The 24,490-nt window shown below is 40.7% G+C and overlaps 2 protein-coding genes across 6 annotated transcripts in view; one reads left to right on the top strand and one right to left on the bottom strand.

Annotated features, from left to right (window-relative positions):
- The window catches only part of LOC309690922 (ATP-binding cassette sub-family C member 4-like), a 39,114-nt gene extending 22,076 nt beyond the window's left edge, over window positions 1–17,038 (bottom strand). For 2 of the 4 annotated variants that reach the window (XM_082508382.1, XM_082508384.1), the window contains exons 1-21: window positions 16,834–17,038; window positions 16,616–16,730; window positions 16,044–16,154; window positions 13,274–13,394; window positions 12,951–13,175; window positions 12,775–12,864; window positions 12,238–12,401; window positions 12,010–12,135; window positions 11,578–11,827; window positions 11,374–11,481; window positions 11,049–11,138; window positions 10,513–10,704; window positions 10,292–10,386; window positions 10,123–10,209; window positions 9,949–10,045; window positions 8,613–8,837; window positions 8,279–8,410; window positions 8,092–8,129; window positions 7,706–7,800; window positions 7,138–7,284; window positions 1,554–1,633 (exon numbers count right to left, since the gene is read on the bottom strand). In XM_082508382.1, coding sequence (XP_082364508.1) covers window positions 1,554–1,633; window positions 7,138–7,284; window positions 7,706–7,800; window positions 8,092–8,129; window positions 8,279–8,410; window positions 8,613–8,837; window positions 9,949–10,045; window positions 10,123–10,209; window positions 10,292–10,386; window positions 10,513–10,704; window positions 11,049–11,138; window positions 11,374–11,481; window positions 11,578–11,827; window positions 12,010–12,135; window positions 12,238–12,401; window positions 12,775–12,864; window positions 12,951–13,175; window positions 13,274–13,394; window positions 16,044–16,154; window positions 16,616–16,730; window positions 16,834–16,945 — 2,700 coding nt within the window. In that variant the 5' untranslated portion in view covers window positions 16,946–17,038. The remainder of the gene's footprint in view (window positions 1–1,553; window positions 1,634–7,137; window positions 7,285–7,705; window positions 7,801–8,091; window positions 8,130–8,278; window positions 8,411–8,612; window positions 8,838–9,948; window positions 10,046–10,122; window positions 10,210–10,291; window positions 10,387–10,512; window positions 10,705–11,048; window positions 11,139–11,373; window positions 11,482–11,577; window positions 11,828–12,009; window positions 12,136–12,237; window positions 12,402–12,774; window positions 12,865–12,950; window positions 13,176–13,273; window positions 13,395–16,043; window positions 16,155–16,615; window positions 16,731–16,833) is intronic. The other 2 variants (XM_082508385.1, XM_082508383.1) reach the window with 2 other exon arrangements.
- Window positions 17,039–18,100: 1,062 nt separating this feature from the next.
- On the top strand, window positions 18,101–24,282 carry LOC309690924 (claudin-10-like). 2 transcript variants are annotated; one of them, XM_082508392.1, is made up of 6 exons: window positions 18,101–18,957; window positions 22,023–22,193; window positions 22,901–23,062; window positions 23,138–23,219; window positions 23,317–23,421; window positions 23,527–24,282. In XM_082508392.1, exons 1-6 carry the CDS (start codon window positions 18,744–18,746, stop codon window positions 23,681–23,683), a joined length of 891 nt encoding a protein of 296 aa, XP_082364518.1. In that variant the 5' UTR covers window positions 18,101–18,743; the 3' UTR covers window positions 23,684–24,282. The 2 variants fall into 2 exon arrangements, with proteins under 2 accessions (XP_082364518.1, XP_082364517.1); XM_082508391.1 differs by lacking the exon at window positions 22,023–22,193.
- The last annotated feature ends 208 nt before the right edge of the window (window positions 24,283–24,490 follow it).

Genomic DNA, 24,490 nt, shown 5'->3' with positions numbered 1-24,490 from the left:
TAAATGAGACCTGTGAAAAATAGGGCTCTGGGGTGTAACCAGGTTCCCCCAGCTTGAGGGAATCCCCTTGTTAGGCAGGTTTGGGGGGCAGTGCTGAAGGGCTGTGAAGTGCTTACTCCACCATAGAAAGGAGGGGGGAGAGGCTAAGGCACAAATCCCCACACAGAAGCGGCCTCTCTCCATAGAAAGAGATAAACCAGTTAGGGCATTGTTTATGAAGTTTCACTTTATTCCCTTCTGACAACCATTTAGACAATAACTATGGGGAAACGTCCCTCCACGAATGAGCAACAATAGTGGAGATCAGCAGCTTTTCTCAACAGCTAATACTTTGATAAAAAAAAGAGTGAAAATCTTCCTTCCTGAAAGCATTAAAGGCTGCTCCGTGAAAGACACCTGCAAACAAGAGCAGAAAGCAGCACAAACAAAAGTGCTTTGTCCAAAGGATGCTACCTTTGTCCACTCTAACAATCACATCCCACTTTCAGCTACAGCAAAAGACTAATGCGCACATATCCAGTCTGATTTTGACATGGCCTGGTCTAGATTTTATTTCTTTTACATCAAGACACAGTTAGAAAAAAGAGGAAAGCAGGAGAAATTCAAGTAAAAGTGCACAGCTGAAACCCATCTGTGTTTTATGTCAGGACGTGGTCTACTCTCACTGTTGTTGGTTGGACCTATTGGCCCTCTACAAAAGTTATTATTTTACTTTAACCATTATTCACCTTATTATCAAAATGAGGGGAACTATAGCAGACAAAAAGCTTTTGTGCGTTTATTCTTTTGTGCTTTCAGCATTTAAGATGGCTTTTGTCTACTGTGAGATGGGTATCTGCCACAAACATCATTCAGGCATTGTGGAGGGGGGATTCATTTTCAGCGCGCCTTTGTTCTATTCTTTGGCCCGAACCAAGGAGCCACGCCTGCTCCTCTACCTCGAATTGTGCAGCGAACATTCCCTTCTTTGTGGCGCTAGGTGCATGAGCTGGCTCATCTCCGCAGGGTTTCGTGGGAGATGGCTGTCATGGTGGCAGGGTGGCATTTGGTAACCTAACCTGGGCTTGCATCAGGGTGGCCCTTGGCTAGCAGGTCAATAAGACCTGTTAAGCATTAAGCGAATTGGGCTAAGAGGCGAAAGTCCAGGTGTACTCCTGTAAACACTTCATGTCAGACTTTTTCTCTTTGCCACTCGACACAATATCCTCACTTCACCCTCTCCTGACATTTCCACTATTTTCCCTTCCACATCTGACCCATCATGTGGCTTTATTTCCTCTTTGGTCCCTTTCTCTCTTCCAATCACTTCCTTATTCTCCTTACACATTCTCTGAAGATGCCACTTCTGTTGTGCCACGCTGAGGGAGCCACACCCTCAGCCTATGTGCACACTTTTATTAAATCTGTGCAGGCGCTGGGCTGCGCTGGCGGGTAATCCTACAGTAATTGTTTCCAGATTAGGGGACCCGGACCACAAAGCAGGTTTAGCCAGGCATGAAATGGCCTCCCCATGCTGCTGCGCCAGCAACCAAACCTGCCGAGGTGAGACTCACCTGGATAAAGTCCACAAACGTCCATGGAAGCAGAGAGTCCAGGTAACCGATGTCCTTCGAAAACCTGTTGAGGATTCTTCCTGAGAAAAAGCACAACACAAAAGAACAGATTAAAAAAATATCTCTATAATAGAAACAGCATTTTTCTTATATTGCCAATATTGTTATGCCATTTGTACAACAATAATAGTGCACTTAAGCGAGCTGAAAAAATAAGCAATTTCCTTGAATATTTATCATATTAAGTTTTTTACTGTTACAGGTTCAGATATGACATTCGGAGCAACAAATCTAAACCAAATGCAGATCTGCTTTATCCATTAACTACTCTGCATTCATAAAAACAATATTTTGTTAGTTTCAATTCCGTTCGTGTCTTTAGACTATTAAGCAACTGTTATCAGAGTCCCCTTAATAGAACAGAGGTTACATACAGTGTGATATCAAATGGAAAACACAGGCCTATCTAGATTAAACAATGAATCATTATTTATCTAGTGATTCATAAAGACTGTCCTACTCTTGGCTGAATACACGAGGGAACCTTTTGTTAGGGAACAAAAGGCCAACAGAAGCTGCGTACCTGCCTTTATGTTCTGACTGGCAGTGTCAGTGACGTTAATTGAGTTGCCTCCAATCTGCTCGGTCGTTCATTATTTTGGCTAGTGCTCTGCAGGTGCTGTGGCAGCCCCTTATTGTTACTCCTTTAGTAACTTTGCTCCACTATTCTGATCCCACAGCACATAAGATTACACTCCAGCTGCTTTCACACACTGTGTACTGCAGGGTCACTGATAGCCAATCCCCAAAGCACACTTCCTTAAAGGCAGGCAAGACAGAAAGGCTTTTACTATCTCTGTCCCTGAAGGAAGACCCCTGGTTCTCAGAGGCAGACAACAGGTACCAGAGCAGCGGCAGCACTGCCACAGCTTGAACTCTTCTAAGGTCAAAAGACACAAACAATCTGCAGTGTGCCTAAAATACGGCCATGATGTTTGTTAATGTATTTAGGAGAGCAGCTGTATTCCACTATGACAAATGGCTATGCACACAGTAATATCTGTCTGACGACAATGTAAATAAAGCAGTACTCACAAAATGCAGGGTGCAACCCCTGATAGAGTTAAACAAACCAATACAGGCATGCAGATGAGTTTATCTAGGCTCACAGAATACACCATGGAATAGGGTGTGACTTGGTAAAAGAAAAGAGAAAGGAAACACTGAGCAACATGGTGGCAGAATGTGGTGGCATGGCACTCTGGAGGCGTGGTGGAGCCATGGCACGGCTGACCTAAAACTTGCCTCCGAGCCTCTTAGTCAGTCCTACGGAGGTGGGCCCTGTAATCACCTCTCTCCACGGCCGTAAGCAGCTTACAGCTTTATCCAAAATGCCGCTCCTGCCTAAAAACATGCATGCAGACGAGGCCGGGCTCCCCATAACAGCCATTGCAAAAACCCAGCCAGAGCATTATTCCCCGCAACAACCCAGCAATGCTCCAAATCAGCACTGATTCAAAGTCAAGTGGCGTAAGCATGTTGTACACTTGGAGGCAGACTAATCTTATTCACAGTGTGAGTGCCCCTTTAGCATACAGATATCCCGAGGGGAGGGTTCAAGCAAGGGGGTAGAGCGCTTACTATACCAATGCAGAATTTCGCTGCTTTAGTCTGGAAATAAGGGGGGAGTACTTGTCAAACTGTGTTTGTGAAAGCTCCAATAATATTTTACGTAATTTTACTGTCTAAGCCATAGATGACCCAAATTCATGCATATCTGACAAACAATGCCAATAAGAAAAGGATAGGTTTCTCTGGGTTACATCATACAATGGTTAGAGGGTGCTAGAGCAGAGAACATCAGTCAGCTATCAGCTGTTTGACAAGCGGCTCAGTTAACACAGAGTTTCAGAGGGGATGAAGTAAAGAGCCTTCTCCATCCTGCACAGACTATAGAGGGGATACATTACAGTGATGCAGTTACACAAAGACATTCACTGCATGGAAATGCCTATGAGGTAAGATCGGTGTGGGACAATGGCTTCAATCACTCTGGGTGGTTGTCAACAATATCACCTATTGTGTGCAGAGGGGTATAGACGTTTCAGGATATCAGCAGCATTAGTATCAAACAATTTCTCATGCTTTAAGACTCCAGGGGTGATTTGCACCACTTTTCAGGCTCAGGAAATATCAAACCCTCCCAACTAAGGTGGCCTCTTAGGTGGAGATATTAGGTGAGAAGGGCCCCCAATCACACTTAAAGAAGTGGAACAGTGGGGTCCGGCTAGAGCGGGGCGTGTGGCAAATCGCTGTTCCCTGTAAACATCAAGATAAGGAGACGACTCAGAGCCGCTCCATGTGTGGGCCCCAGTGCAGTTGGAGGGGCCCTTCAGTGAGACAAGTGTGATAATGAAGAAATACTAGGGAGGGGGCTGCCAAGGCTGGAGGTGGCACGGCTCACCTGCACTTCCATGAAGGGCCCGGAGGCCTGGGGCAGCCTCCCACCGCCGGCGCCTTGCTGCCAATACTAATACATTCTAAATCCATTCTCTTCGCTCACACCGCCAGGCTCCTGCAATCTCCTCTCCTTCCCTTTCATGCAATTAAATAGTGGAAGTGCAGAGCGAGGGGGAGCCCTATCAGCCATACTGCACACACACACACGGCTCCATCTCCACATTCAATTTACACACTTCGATATCATCATCCTCTCTGCAGTACTTCCTTCACTTCACTCCTAACACTCTTGCATCCCAGACCTGAAATACAGACATTAAAAACATTGCCTCTGTGGACACAATTAGAATCTCACATCAGTGACTACAGAAGATCTAATGTTCACTGCGTCAACAGCAACACCCAGCTCTGAGATGGCCCACTATGCTGATGGGAGACAGGGCTGTGGATGTGTGTCTGTGCATGTGTTGACTGAAACTCCACTCCTCGACTGTGCTGATGAGCTGAAGCCCTGGCCTGCAGTCTCTGAGGGGATTAGCCCACTCAATGACACTAAATTACAGGGATCAACATCAGCTCAACACATCCACCGCTGTCTGTGCTGCTCTAAATGGATCACATTTGGATGAACAGCTGCAATAAGACTGTACACATTACTCAAACGGGGCAACATGAATATTTAAAGCCATTTAAAATAATAAAACGGAGGAAAAAGCTGCTTGTGGTTTCTGTCATCTCTAAAATTATCAAAGAGTACTGTCACAACGCGAAAAAGAGTTTTAATCACTGAAAGCACCAACTTGGAAATCAACTATGTCTGTGCAGCACAAAAGATAACACAGTCACAGATTTAAATGGCGCAGTGGTATTCAGTGGCAGATACAGAAGAGCCACAATACCTCTCCGTCAATCATAATTCACCACAGCTGTACTCCATTGTTATAAACCACATTCACAGAATAACAAATAAGACCTTTGTGCAGCGACGCTTGAAATGGTAACCTTTAACTCTGAGGACGGCTATCAAACACCGGGCCTGTTCAGCAGCAGCAGCAGCAGCAGCAGCAGCAGCGCACCTATCACTTACACATGTAAACAGCTGTCAAATCCTTAACAACACATGTGCACACAGTTACAAATCACTCACACTTACGACAAGACAGTAGTGAATGTAAACGCTGTGATGGAAGTGGCAGGGTGTTTTTTTTTTAAAGAACAAAAGTGTTTAGACAGAAAGAAAACATTAGGAAGGGAAGAAGAGGAGCTGACAACAGCTGCTTTTGTTCATGATGCTTTTTTACTTGAGGTAATAAATTAATTAAAAATACATAACAAAAGAAGGGGGGGGGGGGTAAAATATAAGTACGTTGAATTTATTTACACAGTGCAAATAAAAATACTGATATATATTTTCTTAATTTATTGCTGACTGAATGGAGGAAAAAGGAAATGCAGACTCCGGGATAGTTGTGTGTGTGTGTGTGTGTGTGTGTGTGTGTGTGTGTGTGTGTGTGTGTGTGTGTGTGTGTGTGTGTGTGTGTGTGTGAATCCAGTCAAACATAGTGTTGTTTGCCAGACTAGCAACCGAGCTGTAATGACTGGACTGGTCACACAATGGTTACTGATAGCAGCACAACAGCGATCAGATAGCAGTGTCTGTTAAGCCTCTCCTTTGCTGCGCTATTAAACAGATTATTACATTATTCAAAGTGTTTGTTCTCCTCCTGTGCATAGATTACCGAGCAAGGCACACCCAGATAAGCTGCCAGGTAGTCCAATGCATAACACAACGGCGGCAGTAAAAACAAAAGTCAAAGATTAAGACACGCGGTGTTTGCTCCAAACACAGCTTTGCAAAGAAAAGCTTTGTCGCTACACCCACTTCTAATGCTAGCAGAAACCACAAGCTCCTGAACACCCTCAAATCATATTTAGACTTGTGTTACCAGCTTATTATGACTCATTATACAGATACAAGTTCCCCTTCTTGTTGAGAATTCCCACCCAAGCTGATTGTGTTGTACACGCATGTCACTATGAGGAGATTAGGCAGAGTAATTATCTACTGACGGGTGAACAATGCTCCAGAAAAATTAAAGTTATCAAAGTGGGCCACTTGACAGTTGACTTTGGATATGAATGACAGATTGTAGTGACATTACTTCACCTAATTAAAACAGGTCTTTAATTAATGCACTAATATTATGGAGATAAATTATGGAGAAGAGGGGAAAAAAAGCTAATTTAAGCAAATCTTGAATTATCCACTCACATTCATTGACGCCTATTTAAAAAAAATAAAGAAAAAAGAACTGCTTCCCTCCCTGAGTAAAGTCAGACACGTTTGGAGTGTTTGCTCACTTTTAAAATGACGTCCATCTGCCAGCTTTAGTGACCCAGCAGCTCCAGCCTACAAAGCTAATGAAATAATCAACATTTCTGATACAGCGCACAAAGCAAATATGTCTCTATTTACACTTCTTTATAATCCACACGCAACACCGTCCAAGATCTACTGCAAACACCATATATTCAATCTGATTGTTTGCTGTTTTTGTTCAGGCTCACAATGAAATAGATAGCAGTTTCTTTGCTGGTTCTAAGTACATTATGGCTAAAAAATGAAGTCATATCACCACCGTTTTGACACAATTAACATCTTGCTTGCACAGTCTTTACCTGCCAGCAGTGACTTTTACAATCATTTCATTTTAAACTTCTTTATTATTATTATACGTCTTAGATAAATATTTATGAGTTGTTTATATTTATTCACATTAAATAAAACATGACTGTTTAAAAACCTAACATGGGAAAAACATCTTAATTAAGCAGATTAAAATATTAATTAAAAATAAAAAACAAAACATGAATGTATAAATGATTACATCATAAGAAACCTGATAGCCATGACAAATTATAGAGGATAAAGAAAAGTATTTGAATGTTTTTAAGTGGATGAAAACATGACAAAGTAAGGAGCAGTCTGCTCTCTAGTGGCCAGATGTTCCAGCAACGACTGGATGCAGGTCCTTCTGGATATAAACATCTCATATCACTGACCATGCTATAAAAAAGGCTATGTCATTAAAATGTGAACGCGAAAGGCTGGTGAGCCACTTACCAATTGGGTTGATGTCAAAAAAACGTATTGGCGTCCGGAGGATGGCGTTAAACATGTTGTTGTGAAGGGTCTGGGCCGAGCTCACCAGGACATTGAAGAAGATCAGACTGCGTACGAAGCCAAACACAACTGAAGTGGCTGTTAAACCTGACAAAAATACAAAAACTAACATCAGCACAGCATAGTCTTATCCTTGTGCTTGTTCTGTGATTAGCTATGCATTTCAAGTGACATTGTTGAGCATACTGTACGCACAAAAACACATTTTTTTCCTCTTCATTTGTGTTTTTTTTTTTTCATTTGCTTGAATGCTGATTTACCACTGTGAGCACAAAGCCTGAGCGAGTGAAGAGGCTGAGAGTCACAAGGAGGCAATCGGAGCAATCCAACGGCAGAGAACAAGAAAGGCACTGCTATCTCGCTGTACAGCTGAGGCCCATGTACACATACACTGGGCCTTGAAGGCCTTGGGCTACAGCCAAAGAACTGTGGATCTGTTCATTGAATGGCTGCGGTATTCAGAGATTCAGGAGTACACAAAAAGCAATATGCGCTCAGTGAGCTTCACCTGCGTAAACACCTAGGTACAGGTCAAGGTCCAGCTGCCGAGGGAAGCTGCCATTGAGGTGCTCGGTCACACTGATGTGCTTCTGTTCAGAGGCCCTGTCGAGTCAAGTCACAAAAGAAACAAAAATCCACAAGGACAAATAAACACAACAAAGGAATAAAGCTGCAACGTGAAGGCACTACACAACACACATTCCTCCCATCTCGAAGCACAAGGTCAGTTTCAACAAGTGACAGATAAAGTCAAGAAAGACAGTTTTGTTCACTTATGTTCTATTAAACCATTTTCAGTCCAGGTAAATGCGCCCAGTTCACTTATGAATCCCATTATTTGATTTTTTTTTAATTACTTAATGTATTTATTTTTGCAAAAAAACAAATCCTCACCAGCACGCAAGCCACCAGTCCTGCAGAACAAATGTAAGCTAAAAAAACAAAACAAAACATAGATGTTTTTAGGTCAAACATTAAGAAAACAACAAAACTGCTAATGTCACTACAAATAATCTTATGTTAAAAATTAATAATCCTTTGTATTTTTGCAATAATGATAGAAAGTAAAAAGTAAACTCACATGTGCAAGGGCATTCAATAAAATGAGGACCAAGAGGACCAGGAAGTTAGCACCTGCCATGAAATATTTCACATACATATGCAGGCCGACGTTGCCTTCAAAGCGGCTTTCCTCCTTTGTTGGTTGCACTACCTAGAAATAGACACTAGTGTCAATTCCAGTCATCTAGCAACACTTCAAAGCAGGCTGTAGTGAACGGTAAGCAGGAAAAGTTAGCTTCTCCTGCACTCTAGTGGCTTAAAGGATGCACAGCAGGCAGGCACATGAGGAGTTTTATACATGCCTGGTTAAAAACCTTTTTCCAATTAAAATCTAGTGCTTTACATACACCTACCATTGCAAGTGGCTCTGTTCCCTCAATCAAAGAGTAACGAGAGGAAGAAAGGGAAGACATAGATGAGTTGTCAGAGAGTGCGTGGGGGAGGCCGGAGACGGGGCCTGAGAGAGGAGTGGTGTTCTGCCTCTGCTCGTCCTGGTCCTTATCCTCCTTGAGCAGAGAGGTGAAATCTAGTCCAGAGCCCTGCAACTCACTGTAGGTCCCTCGGGCCACCATCTGGCCCTGACAGAGAGAAAAGAAATGCAGTTAATAATGGCATAGCTGATTTATATTGTCATAAAGATTCTATAGGCAACATAAAATGTAGGCTCAAGAAAATGTACTACTGCTAATATTACCAATAACAAACTCGTAGACAAAGAAATTAACAGTTTTGGCTTTTTTTTTTTTTTTTTTTTGGCATTTTAACTTATTTTTAACTTATTTTCCTCAAAGTCAAAAAATGTATTGCAAAAGGGCAACAGTGTTGCAAAAAACCAAACTATTACGAAACACTCCTGTTAAAGTAGAAAAGTACATTGTGCCTTTTGCCTAGCTTTAATGCTAGTTTAATGCTAATCAATATAATATTACATTGAACATGGCCATGTATACTAATTAGATGGCAGGAATTCATAAATTTCATCTTTAAATGGAGATATTAAGTACAAAAAAAGGAGCAGAAGTTCATTTTTTTAGGTTGATTTTATTTTTCTTTGTTTTAAAACATAATAATTTGGGGTATAGAACTGTTGAAGTGTTAGCGAGCTTTTAAATACAATACATCATACAAAATAACAAACTTTTAGCAGTGGCCAAAATCTATGTCTAATAATACAAACTGTGATTAAAACTCCTTGAACGGCGGATGTACTGGTTATCATATTATTAGTTCAGTTCATCCCTTTTCAGATTATGAAACGTTTTTCCAATCGAACTCAGAGATTTTTGCCACTGACTCTGTTGCACATGTTCTCCTGGAAGTTCCTTTGCTAAATATATAGAGGAGAGTTATTAAATCAAGTGTGTAAACTGATTGGCTAAAATTTGCAACACACAATTTACACCTAATCGCGCTGATATTTAACACCAAAAAAGCCTGTCATACTTTTTGTGCTTGATACTGACATGAACTTATTCCCCCTGTGGTTAGAAAACAGCCCAACTTTTATAAATCACCCAAAAAACTAAACACAAATGCAATTTTTCCCTGTTTACTGGCCCTGGCCCTAAATGCACTGACACCCTGCCATGTGACTGGATGATTAGACGTTTGCATTCATGAGAAGTTACATAAGTGTACCTAATAAAGTTGCTGATATTTTGTATTTTAAATCAAAACTCAAGCTCACACCTCCTTTAAGACGACGATCTGATCGGCAGCCTTCAGATACTGTAGCTGATGAGTAACCAGGATACGAGGCTTCTTCCTCAGAAGTCCACAAATACACCTGCAGAGAAGAAATAACATGAAAAACTGCCAACTTCTTTTCACAAACAACAGTAAGATGCTGGCAACAGGACTTACTCCTCAAAGAGGTGCCGGCCCACCTCAGCATCCACAGCACTGAGAGGGTCATCAAGCAAATAGATATCTGCATCCTGGTACACTGCTCTAAAAAGACGCACACACAGACTTTATCTCTGTCACTGTTACCAAATAAGCCGGCATTTTTCTGTATTGTTGTCCAGCACACCTTGCTAAGCTGACCCTTGCCTTCTGTCCTCCGCTGAGATTGGCCCCTCTGTCCCCGACAATCGCCAGGTCACCACCTGGCAGCAGGTCCATGTCCTGATCAGGGTACAAAAGCAACTTTTCCCAACATTCCCATTTGCACCAGAGTACTGAAAGCCAAAATAGCTCTAACTTTGCTACAAGACTGTATTATTGACAAGCATGCTTCAAGGTGATTCTCACTCTCTTTAGGGCACAGGCTCTCAGTACTCTATCATACTTCTTGAGGTTGAGCTCCTTGCCAAAAAGGATGTTGCTTCGAATTGTACCAGGTAAAATCCAGGGTTGCTGAGAAGTGTATGTAAGCTCTCCTTTGACTTTGATGACACCACTTTCCTGGCTCAGTTCTCCCAGTATGGCACTGAGGAGCGAGGACTGAAATGCACAAACAAAAAATTAGGTTTAAACTGCAATATTTACATTTTGGGAAATACCTTTAAAATCGCTTTCTTGCTCAGAGAACTCAGCATGGAACTGGAGTCGAGAGGCCTAGCAAACCTACAAAAACTGTTTCCCAATTAGGGAGGACATTTTAGTATGTATGTATTAAACAAGCATCATATACTAATAAGGAAACTTAAGAGGCAGGGTTTCTGCTGTGAAATTGGTGGTAAACACAACAGATTTTCAGTAAGAAGTATTTAGAGTTACCTAACCCATGTCAGGCTCATGGTCATGTGTGTGCTTCACTAAATCTGAGACTTGACAACAGACCTGACCTTTCCAGCTCCAACAGGTCCAATTACTGCCAGGAGCTGCTCTGATCTCACTGCGAAAGACACATTCTGCAAGGTTGGAGTTTCAAGAGTCTGTAAGAAAAAGTAAGCCAGTTTGAACATCGGTGTGTGTAGTAAATACACAACAATTAATTTAATTCTTGGTTCACCTACTATGCATAGCTCAAAACCACAAATTTGTCTCACAAGCATCGCAGCTGGTGTAGCATAGTGTATAATACTAGCTATGCTTCGAGGGCTCAGAAGATTGCATGCGATACATATTTAGGATGAGAGGGAAAGACGCATTTCCCAAAATGTTTCCTACCTTATTCCAGTAGCATATTAAGTCCTGAATTTTCACCATGCAGTCCTTCTTCTCTGCCACAGGAAGGCCAAGATGCTGAGGAGCAACTTCATCCAGCAGAAGAAATTGCTTACAAGAATAGTAGATTATTTGTTTTAGTTTTTATACAAAGTAATCAGAACACACTACTGGAAAATATATGGCCTCTAACTGTAATATATTTACTTTAATCCTTTCTATGCTGATGAGAGACTCAGAGACCTTCTCTATGGCACAGGGGAAAAAAAGCGTGATGGTGAGTCGCACTGCCCCGTAGAGGGAAACTGCCATGAACACTCTGCTGGCAGACAACTTGTTCCCTGTTAGTACATAAACGCAGATGGTGACAAAGATGATGACCTTGCTGGCTGCAAAGAAAGACGCCATGTTCAGGCCACGCAGGTAAGAGCTTTTCATGATCTTAGAGATTTCCATTCTGTGGAAAACAAAATAGGATGGCAGTGTTTGGCACAGTTTTTATTTTATTGCACTTTACAGTAATCTTCCTTCTAACTCACTCTAATATTCATATTAAAAAATAACTTTACAATATCACACTTGAACCTCTACAGGTAGACATTTGGAGGCTGAATATGTATATTGTTAGATCAACTGTACCTTCTGACCTCATCCACCAGCGCACCAAAAGGCTTCTCCCACCCGTACATCTTTATAACTCGGATCCCAGAAATGACTTCACTCATTGTGCGAATTCTCTCATCTGTTAAGACTGCTGTTTCAGCCCTAAGAGAAAAACTGAAACTATGGAATCAATGCAACACAACACGTGGAGGAAAAACAGCACATGTATGGCATGTTTAATGAATCTGGCAAAAGACTTCAAACCTCAGTCTTGAGAACAAACGTCCAAACATGGTCTGTACTGGCATCATAAAGAAGAAGACAGCCATTCCCGCGAGACACGACGGGCCGATCGCATACAACAACAATATTATCACAGACACTGCTTGCAGGGGACCAATCCACAGAAAGTGCAAGTATAATGTGACCTGTAAGAAAAGCATAAGCAGAAATATTGCAAAGGCAAAGAGAGTAAGGTCATCTATAATGCAAGTCAAAAGAAAAACATTAACTCAAAGATACAAGATAATAAATCCCTGCAGAAAAACCTACGTAAGGCTATAACTTTGTGTTTCTCTTTTAACACCAACACTCAAATAAATACAATGGACAAAATAATAGAAACACCTGTCAGTATATTACAGTATAGTTCAGCAGCACCACACAGCAGAGACTTCAAAATAATCAAAATAAATCAATCAATCAATATATGTATAAAACAGTTCCAAGCAAAATTTAGCAATATAGCTTTCAGGAAGGTAGTATTTAAACTGGAAGCTGAGTGCAGATATTTTCATTCACCTCGTCAAACTTGTTGACATCATTGGATAAGAGGTTCACAATCTGTCCTGTAGTTGTTTTGGCCAGTGCTGAGCTGTTAAGACACAGAGCCTTTGCGGAACAAAGGTGTAAGTTCAATTTACCACGGCAGAATTCAGAGGATGGCATTTATTTGCAGGCATATCATAATGACTCGCCTTTCGATAGATCATATGGCACACGGCCACGCGAATCTTCATCCCAGCTCGTTGAACGTGGTAGAAATAGAGATGGTGAAGGACAGTCAGACTGATGGTTGAGAGTGAGATGCCTGCAGCGTAGATGTACGCCTCAGAGACCGCAGGTGAGTTAGCTGGGTCGTAGCTCTCAAAGTACTCGATCAGCTTTCCAAGTAGCACTGGCTGAATGACTTTGATGACTTCCTGATAGCAAAGGGAATGTAAAACAGAAATGTCAGTGTATTTTACATTTTAAAGCTTCTCACTTCTTGCTGTGCACTTTCATTGTTACTTTGATATACCTCTATAAAGATGTACGATCCAATGAGCAAGTATGATTTCCAATAGCACTCAATGAGGGCCTTGGTAAGTTTAGGCGACCGTAAATCGTTTGCGGCCTGTTGAATTTCTTGATTCCAGTACCTTTGAAATGTGTCGGAAAATAGAAAGAAAACCAATTAATACTCCTGACAGGAAGATTTTCAAAGCCAGTAATAAAGCAATACACTGCTGGTGATTCCCCAGGAAAGAAGCAAAATCAATTTCTACTTAGTGTATTTTAAGAGAAGAGTGAAGGATTATAATTGTTAATTTATATTGCTCATACTAACTAACCAGGTATGGATCACTATTATCGCTATTATCACTACTGCTGATACATAATATTAACAATAAATACAATGCTACACAATGTGAACAGTATGTGGCATACACACTGCATAGCTGTCTGGATTTTACACGCTCACATCCTGTCATATCAACCTGAGACATAAACAAAGGTAAAAAGCAGGAGCAGGTTCGTGAATCCAGCTGCGGCTTTATCCACCATCAACCTCGGCCCTCTCAAAATGTATTTAACATTGCACAAAAAACTGTTCAGTTATTCTTATCCTCTCCAAACAATTCCAACAGAGTTCAACAATTCACTATTTCACAACCAATGTGAATGTAGCCTTGGTGACCTGCCAATAAGGTTCTTATGACCTCCTTACCTTGTCTGGCCCACTTCCCTGCTCATGTTTACTTTAATTTCAAATTTTGTCAAGAAGCTAGACAAAAACCATCTGGTCATTCTTACTCTGTTCTTCTATTAGAGTGGTTACTGTAACACCCCTTATTGTTACATACTAAGACTTTGCTCTCAATGCTTAATTCCAGGCCAGTCATCAGGCCCTCCTTGACATCAATGCCACATCGGCGTTTGTAGTAAAGAGAAGAATTCACCACTCAACTTTCTGCTAGTACTCTAAAATGCCATATGCACCAGACAAAGGTGCACTCTTTTCCAATAGCAGAATACCCAGCTGCGTAAAAGCCAACCAGAGATTCATGAAGGTCCCTGCCACTTCCTGGCACCTCTTTAATTGGACATCACCGATTTATGGGAGGGACTGCCCCCTGTGAGAGTGTTTGGCATTAAGGTTGACATTGTGCTTGGAGGTGAGCCCACCTATATATAGATAGCACTACTTTTCCATCTCCCACATGAGACCAAGCTCCTTACCCATGCTGCTCTTTAGCCAAATACTTGATTGTAAAAATCACTGTCTTCAGAAAAGCCTTGACATTATTAGATGTTTGTAAGATGCTAATGAAGGGATGAAACATCATTCTTCTAAAATACATGCTAAAGAGAAAGTTTCACATTTTAAAATAAGTTTAATTGAGTTGAGATCTGTTGACTCTGAATGGTTTTTATACTCATCAAATTATTCACTGATCCTTTGAGCACTATGGATACTCATTGTGGAAAAGACCATTCCCATCAGGATTGCCTAAGACGGTCACTTAGATTAACTTTGCACTAATTTACCCTTCCCTCTGCAGGTAAGTAAACCAAGCCAGGAAAATCCCAGATCCCCTGAATGCAAGGTAAAACGTTTAGGTCAGTGCATTTGTTTTGGGCAACAGCAGACATACCCTCTGTCAAGAATATTTAACCATATCCCTTTATTCCTCATCTCTGCAGACCAGTGCTTATGGATTCTGCACCGCTTAACTCTCAGATTTACAGATTGATTTCTGCACTGCAACTTTATAAAACACTGTTTGCAGACTGTTTTTCAAACACAGTCTGATCCTGTATTGACATTCTCGGTCTTCTGAGGAACACCTGCTCATGTATCACACTAACGCTTAAACATCTGCGGCGTACAAAAGAGTGCTGTTAACCATAACTTTTATGCCCTCAGAACTACCATCTAAATATAGATGGGCCCATCTCCAGGGCACACTTTTGATGCTTAACTTCGTCAAAGGGGGCAGCCTCTCCACACACACAGGGGTTTTAGCAGTGGAGAAGGGAGTCATTTCAATCCAACTGGTACTTCCCAGGAGTGTGCAGCTCTAGCTTCAATATATAGTAGTTCAGAGTACTGGAAGTGAACAAGGTCCTGAATGCCAAATGCTGACATTTGCGCAGAAAAAAAATTGTAGTGAGTGTTACCATAAGCTGGATGTTTCTACAGTTTTAAGCTGACATTTTCACTGCCATTTCCACAATCACTGATGCTGGCAGCAAGAAAGGCCCAAAGGTGGTTTGTGTCTGTCCTCTTCAAAAGCTCTGAAATGGAAGTGAACACCAGCAGGGAAGTGGGTCAGTCAAGGTAAAGAGGTCACAAGGGCCTAGTTGACACTGGCAGGCCACAAAAGCTGGAACGGCAGTGTTTGTAAAACCCACTCCATGAAGAGTTGCTCAGAGAGGACAAGCATGATAGAACGGCCTTTTGTGCTATCTAATAAAATGTCACAGGATACAGTACCGGAGAATAAAGCAAAAATGATGGCAAATGTGAATGTGAGTTCTGTTCATGACCCTGGTTCTGTGCTGTAATACTCGACCTGATATGAAGGCGGGAGTTGCTGAAAAGTCGGAACCGTTGTCTGAATCAGTGTTTGAATTTATTAGCACGTGAGACTGTTCAGTTAGTACTTTGTATAGCTTGACTTTCAGTGGAATCACTGTTAAAAAAGGGTGCCTTTATTACAATGAGGGAAAACTGGTAGACTGATTCTATAAGAAGCACCAAACAAAAACCTTGAGTACAATCAGACATAATAAATTTAAACCACCTCTGTAGTTCCTCTCCAAGTCGATCAGATGCATCCTCCGGGAGAACTTTGTACATGTCATCCTCTTGCAGCTTCCTTCTGTATCCAATTCTGAACAAGGGATTTAGCCAACTAAAGGAAAAGTAAACAGAAGCAACTTTTTTAGGCATAATTTTGTTTTATTTTGTTTACATTTTAAAGTCATAAGTAAATACAGTACTTTTTTTTTAATCACACCACATTTATGCTTTTTAATACACACATATTGTCCTAGTTTAAATAGCTGCATGTATATAGTACATATAATGTAAATAAAATGGGTTAATTAAAAAACTGATGCTAATTCTCCATTATTACACATTACTTGTCATTGCATCACTGATATTTCAACTTTACGGCACTTTACTCTAGAACAACTCTTATTTTCAACACCACGTAACAAACTTCACTCGGTAACCGTGTGGTTTATTCAAGGGATGGACCTTGAATAACCATGGACAGGCCTCATTGGGTGGTCACAAACTGTCAGACAGGAGAGCTCTTCACTCGGTTAATGTCACAGAAAGCTGTCAGCGTGAGGCCGGTTTTCTTACCAGAAGAAAATCTTGGAGAGAAGATTAGCTGAAGCCGAAGGATTATCTTTCGCCTCCTTCCGCGGAGGTTCCATGACCCAAACAGAAAAAGCAACCTGGAGACAGTCTCTGCCTGCTGTGTGGCAGAGGGGTTGTCGATAAACAATGAGAAGTGGAAACACTGACTGAGCAGCTGAGCAGCTGGGGTAGACTCCGACTACTGTCAATACTACACCTACCGACGTCCAGCACGGGATTATCCCAGGTGGCTGTCAGCCGGTTTGGCTGTGATGAGCGCGGACGATGCGTGGCCCGCCCACTGTATGCAGATTGGCTGATACAAGAGTCCATTACAAGGCTCCCTCTGCTTCATATGAGAAACATTTTTCTTTGCTGTCTGTTACAGATCCCAAGAGGGGATGGTGTCATGTTGTACCTTGTAGTAAATAGTATAATGTATCGCTCAGTAGTTCAGAGATCATGCACCCATTGTACATGATGACTCTTCTTTATGAATCTACAGTGCATTCAATTAAATGGTCAATAACGGAAAACACTGGGAGGAATAACTAAGTAGTACACGTTTATTTGAGTATTGTACGTCAACTTTAATACATTTTTTTAAGTAATCGAGTACACAAAACATACTTACAGTTATTCAACAGCTGAAGCAACTTTTTAGATTCACAATTCTGTTGTGAACCTCTGTTCTGTTTTCACATAATAGGTTGGAATAATATATCTTTCAATCGTTTCTAAGATAAGTTTTCTAAAATGCACATTACACATTTTTGACATGTGACAAGCTACAAAATACAGAATCTAAGAAGTGACCAGTGTCCAATTCAGAAGTCTCATGGTCACTGTGGCTTAAGATGTTAACTTATCAGAAGGTCGGTGGCTTGAATGCTCCTTGAGTGTTCTTTGGCATCTAAATAATGTCCTCTGGCAGGGTAGTGAACCATGAGTTGTTTCTGATGCATCCATCAGAGTGTGGGAATGTTAGGTTCAAAGCACTTAGGCACAGAAAAAGGTGCCTATGCAGATGAAGCTACAAAGCACTTGTAGCTACAAAGCACTTTGAGTATTCAAATTAACTAGAAAAGTGCTCTAATAGGTGCCAGTCCATTCGAGTTTTTATCTAAACTATTTATCAAATTATCTCAATTCAGTACAAGAGCAAAAATTAAGCAGGGAAAGTGCCAGGCCTTTGTGTTTTTTTCCAGCCCCTCTCATTTATCTGGTAATCATTTGGAAACGACCGGCCTCAACTAGACTAAAATTTCTAACTGCATATAAAGTAAGCAAAACCTGCTCCAACTTTAGCAGCTGAAACATGCAGTAAACATAGATTATTTTTTTAATTTTATATTTTTTAAGAGCATTTGTTGATAATATGCATTTTAATTATAGTAGGTATCATACTTCTATCAGATAGTTTCAGTAGTCATTTACACTGCTCATGCAATGAAGGTGGGACTTGTAACAGCTGATAAAAGGGCAACACTGGGCACAGTTTAGGGCTGACTGTTGTTATTATTGGCTCATCTCATTTCCAGAGGGAAGCTTTAATCTGACTATTATGTCAACATGACTTGGCAGGAGTGGCTTTATGCCTGAACTTTTAGTCAATAGGTTGATTTAGTATTGGAATGAACATATATCAGTTTTTTTCTTCTTTTTTCTGTTTTAGATAAGTCTGACAGATTTCTCTTGAGTGAAACCAGGAGACATGACAAACAACATATATGTTAAAATGAGCTTGCAAATCATTAGACATTCAGTTGCTAAACAGAAGCAGATGAACAAGAACTGGACTTTGTCACTTTGACTTTCATTTTGTTAGGATTACTGATTACTCTTTTATTATTTTTTATGTTAATGTGTCACTTGACAGTATTTTTAGATGAAAACCTGGACAAACTAAGTGAGATTTTCTCAGAGTCCCTTTCAAAATGTAATGCTTAACTGCCCACTTCCTTTACTCTTTGCGTCCACCCCTCAGCTCTGGATGTGCAGACAAGATGTTTTGTCTGTTAATCATCTCAGTGAAACACATGTCCACGGTGTAATTTGCTAGCCTGAAAGGATTTTTATTTCTTCTTTCTTGAGGCTACTAAAAGACTGCTAACATACCTTAACCCAACAAATGTCAGGCTTGCAGATTTTGGCATTCCTCGGTGGTGTGGCTGGGTTAGGAGCCACTATCGGTGCCACAGTGTCCAATGAATGGAGGGCCACCAGCCGGGGTTCCTCAGTCATCACAGCAACGTGGGTGCTCCAGGGTCTGTGGAACAACTGTGCTGGAAATGCCATTGGATCTCTGCACTGCAGACCACATCATACTATCTTACAGCTAGAAGGTTAGATCAGAAATCTTATATTTCCCAAACAGCCAGAACATCTATGTTTATGGTTAAATAACACATGCATTATGTTGATAATCTTTTTGAGCTATAAATTTATGGTAAGGTACAGTGTGGATACTGCGGAATTGCTTCTTTAAATAGTCTTGATGTGTGGTGACTAAGTGAAACAAATGTGTCACTTTTTGTCTATTGGCAAATCTATCAGCAAAGTCCTCAAAATTCTTTAAAAGGTGAAATTCAAAAATGTATTTGAATTTTTTTTTTTAATGGAATTTTGTAAGATATGCACTTTTTATTATTTTCTTTTTCATGGAAGCATGCATTCAGTATCTGTCACAGTAGATTATGTAACACAGTCTCTGAACTCTATCTTTTGTTATTTCTGTTGCTAACATTTTTTTAGCCACAAGTACAGTTGATTGATTTCCATTAAAATGGGCCCTTAATACAAAGCAATCAAACAGTTAATTCAATTGACAATTTGCATTTCAGAGACCGATTGTGGCAAATGTGTAAATGTGTAACCTCTTTGTAGGAAATGTCAAACTGGGTGTCTCTGGGGTCCAGGTACAGGGGAAATAACCCAAGACATGTAAGCACTAACAGGCGAGAAAGACAGAAAACGACAGCATAGGTCTAAAATAAGCATAAAATACTAAAATAACTAAAATGCTTTACTTTCTCACAATGGAAAGAAACAAAAAAAAATTCAAAGAAAATGCATTTAAGTTATGTCTATAACATACCAAAATTAATTATGTTTAATCCTTTTTTTTTGTTTGTTTGTTTGCCACATATTATCAGTATTACCAGTTTCATATTTATTTTTCCACATTCTACAAAATATCGACAAAAATAATCCCAGAAAGGATGGGTGGGAAAAAAACTCAAGGTCCCTCCATATGAAGGTGGGAGATACTAGTGTACAGCCACCAGGTGGAGCTGTAATTCACATACTGAATTCAGTTGGCCTTTGTCAAAGACACCCTGATCGCCCTTTTGTTCATCTCCTATAAACACATTTCTGTTGACTCAAGGGACATTCGTCTGAGGTAAGACATCAGAGAGAATGCCATGTTGTTAATAAGTTATCTAAATGCGGCTATTTTAAGTGCATGAGGAAGTGGTGGTAACTGTTGCCTATACTGTTCGTGACTTCCCAGTGCAAGGTGAAAAATATAAGGTATCTTTTAAAATGTTTGTTTGTATTTGTTCAATGAATTAAATTTTATTTATACAGCTCCAAATCACAACAACAGTCACCTCCCCACATAGCAGACAGGTCTGGCCTGGATCTGGTGTCAAGTCGGCACTGCGGGCTGACTTCTGGCATGGTAAGTGGTATGTCATCCAGATATGGGCCAGGCCTGGCGCAGATGGCACTGTTTATGTGATGGCATGCCACATCTGGCCCGCTTATGGTTTGGTTTATGTGGCCTAGGCTCATAGAAAACAGGTCTTCCCCAGATCTGGCATCAAGCTGGCACTTCTGACTGGCTGGTATCATGGAAGGGTGTATGTCCACCAGATGTGGGCCAGTTCTGGCAATGATGGCACTATTTATATTCCTATTTTCCTATTTTAGTTCGAAGACCCAAATGCCATGTTGCAATACTATACTGCTGTGGTAACCAACATTTCAAATGCAGGTTTGACAGGTTTGTGAGTGTACACTTTATCCAAAACCTAGTGAGAGTTTGCTCGCGTTTACCACTGGGTGGCTGTAGCTCAGGCGGTACAGCAGGTCACATACTAATCAGAAGGTTAGTGGTTTGATCCCTGGATCCTCCAGTCTCCATGTCAAGAGTGGGAATGTGCATGGAAGTAGTTAAGAAGTGCTCAGTTTAGAGAAAGTGTGTGATTGGGTGAATGAGCATGTTGTATAGAGCACTTTGAGTAATCTGAGAGAGTAGGAAAGTGCTATATAAGAATCAGTCCATTCATTGAGTTTTGTCATGTTACTTTTGCACTGTTGTGTTCTGGCACATGTTGTTATTACTTGGCTTGATTAAGGTACACATTAGGCTGACATCTGGGGCCAGAGCTGAAACTGTTCTGGGCCAGCACAGGGCCAGCAGTGTGTCTGCAACTGGCCTTGTGCTGGCCCATGTTTGGGCCACCTCTGGTAAACCAGATCTGGGCCACCAAAGGGACGTTATTCTTTGCGGTATGTGGGCCACGTGTAAGCACATTGTGTGGGCCAGATCCGGGCCATACCAATTTTGCTATGTGGGTCAAGGTTCTTTATATTGTAAGGTAGACCCTGAAATAATACATACAGAGAAAAACCCAACAATCATATCATCCGCTATGAGCAAGCACTTGGGCAACAGTGGGAAGGAAAAACTACCTTTTAACAAGAAGAAACCTCCAGCAGAACCAGGCTCAGGGAGGGGTGGCCATCTGCCGTGACTAGCTGGGGTGAAGAGAGGAAGACAGGACAAAAGACATGCTGTGGAAGAGAGCCAGAGATCAATAATAACTAATACACCTACCCTGCCCGACTCTGCGCAAACAATCCTGCTCTAAATATGTAAAAAAAAATTTACTATGTCGTCAATATTTTTACTTATTAATAAAACTATTTAAATAGTGCCCCTCGTGTCTACTGCAGTCCGCATAAAACACACACATACCTGCAGCTACCTAGAAACTGTGCTTGAGGATGTGTGCTAAGCTTAATTTTAAACCCTTTTGTGAGATCATCGCAGTTCAACTTTTCAGGACTCTCAGTCACCAACAGCAGGACTGCAAGTCACAGTGACGTGTACCGTGGGTGGAAAACACTATAAAGGACCACTGGCCACCTGTTGAAGTTTAAGGCCAAACTCCTCCCTTCCCAATATAACAGTTCACAACACATTAACTGTAATCACAGCCTATTCATTGAACCTACTTGTGCCAAGAGCCTAGCTACATTTTCAACAAGTCTCAGGGAAGCATTCGTCCATTTCAGGTCCCATCAATTTAACTGCCAGCCACAGTAAAGTGGAGGATTCTTCTCAGCATTATGAGCAGCATGTTTCAGGAGATTGTTGCCTTTTTTTTCTCTACCGCTGGGTGGATACTGGAGTCTTCTACCTTGCCGACTGACTACTGGAAGGTGTCTTCAGATGATGGATCAGTCATTACCACAGCTTCCTACTGGTCAAATCTTTGGAAGACCTGTGTGACTGATTCAACAGGAGTATCCAACTGCAAAGAATTTATCTCGATGCTGGCACTGGATGGTCAGCTGTTCTTATTATACACCTATCATTTATCTTGGATTTTACTAGTATGCTGGATTCATTTAAACCATAGGTCTCAACTTCTGTTTATTTATTGTTAGTGTGTGTATATATATGTTCGTATGCTTACTAATACCATAGTATATGATAGCATCTTAAGACTTTTCAAATGCTCTTTTAACCTAATTTTCTGTGTTTTTATTGATCCTTTCTCATTTTCCTTAATGTGCTTAAACCTTTGCTCTTTTTATCTTTAAATCATTTTTTGAAAATTCACGTTGAAGCTTATTGCTACATCGGAATAATTCAAACCCTAAAGCCAGTCTCCAACTCATTTACCGTCTAATATGTCAATGTTTAGCCTTAGTTCTCAGAACCTGAAAACAATAAAGAAGATTTACTGGGAACCTCAGGGAGTTTTGTTCACGGCTGACTAGTTTCAGTGGTTAGCTTCCAGGCTAATGTTTGCCTCGAAATTACATTTCAATGGCATTTTTTTCACCCAAAGAAGCAGACACACTAACACAAAGTAGCAGAAACCACTTAAGGTTACTCATGACAAATTGTTTTTCTTACTTTATGTGTTAAGTTGGCCACGAGGTCAGTAGCTCATTGACCTTGTGGTCCAGACCACAAAAAAGAAGCATAGTGCAAAAAGACTCCTGTGGTTGCATTTAAGTAGTAAGATTTTTGTTTTATGCCTGTAGGTTACCTCATAGCTTGCAGGGCACTCATGATTTCCGCCGTCATTCTGGGCTTTTTCGGCTCTATATTTGCCCTTGTGGGAATGAAGTGCACAAAAATTGGAGGATCTGACAAAAACAAAGCGAGGATTGCCTGTTTTGCCGGTGTTCATTTCATTCTTAGTGGTAAGTATAGATGAACCATTTGAGCAAGAGCACATTCAGCAGTTTAAGATAATTAACATTTCCCTTTTTACTCAGGCCTGTGCTCACTCTCATCCTGCTCCATCTATGCGCACCGGATAACATCAGAATTTTTTGATCCAATGTTTATCGCGCAAAAGTAAGGAGCATGTTTGCCCTACAGAGTCTTTTAATGTGGCTTGACTTAAACATTAAAGACATAAACATTATCATTAAATTTTACTGTTTGTCTCTAGGTATGAACTTGGAGCTGCTCTCTTTATTGGCTGGGGTGGATCTGTCCTCTGTATTCTCGGGGGCACCATGTTATGCTTCTCCATTGCAGGTTCTTTTACCAGTAGGTTAGTAAGTAAGACTTACGCATGAGCACATTTTACAGGCCACTGTTTGTTGAATTATAATGGTTTTTGGCATGTAAAAATTAAGCTATGTCTTTTTCTTCACAGCAAAAGAGAGGTAAACTATATCTACAGAGGCGCTGCCTCACATTCTCGTATCTCCTCCTACCCAAAAGGGCAGGCGAAGTCTGTAAATCAGAGGCTAACTCCAGACAACAGCACCTCCTCCAGGATCCAGCACTTTGATAAGAATGTTTATGTGTGACAAATGTGAATATACTTTTGGTTAAAGCCACGTTTGGGTACTAGAAGATATATTAATTGTTAATTATAGCACAGTCTGTGTGACTTTGTGGTGTTGGTCAAACAACAGTTGAATGTACTGATATTGATTCATATCTCACCAGGAAATCAGTGTCAAATCCTTACATGTTTTTTGAAGCTGGATCTTTTTTTCTTGTTTTTATGATACAGTTTACTCTCTGGACTTGGGGGGATCAATAAATCAAAAACATTTGGCCCACAACAGAGATTTCTAATCAAATGCTTGCATCATTTTCTATTTTTGGAGCTTTTTTATGGCGATGAGCACGTTCTATTTATGTACAAAATTGGATTTGTTGGTTATGTCTTTAGCTGTATGTAGCTTCTGCGTGTCTGTCATTAATCTGTAATGACCGCAATTAAAATGATGACAGACACCCATTTATCTTGTTGAATATGACGTAACCATAAACAACCTTTGTAGTGTACAAACTTGTAGAGGGTAAAAAAACATGCTGAAATGTTTGGTGAATTATGAGCATTCTTGGTTCCTTAGCACATTGCTCTGTTTAGTTAAAACATGTTAAAGTAAATACAACTAAGTTGCAGCAAATTCTGTGTCTGTGGGGTTTTTTTTATTTTTTGTTTTTTTTAAGTGATTACCTCAGGTCAACAGAGTATTATTATGAGCTATTCTGTTCTGTCATCTTCCCTTTCCTATTCAAATTATGTGCTAATATGCTTGAGAAACGAGCAAGGTGTAAACATGATGAAGCCTTTTAAGTACATCTAAATATTGCTACAGCAA

This window comes from Aulonocara stuartgranti (assembly GCF_965226115.1).
Source record: "Aulonocara stuartgranti genome assembly, chromosome: 16".
NCBI lineage: Eukaryota > Metazoa > Chordata > Actinopteri > Cichliformes > Cichlidae > Aulonocara > Aulonocara stuartgranti.
This window is presented reverse-complemented; position numbering and strand designations above follow the sequence as displayed.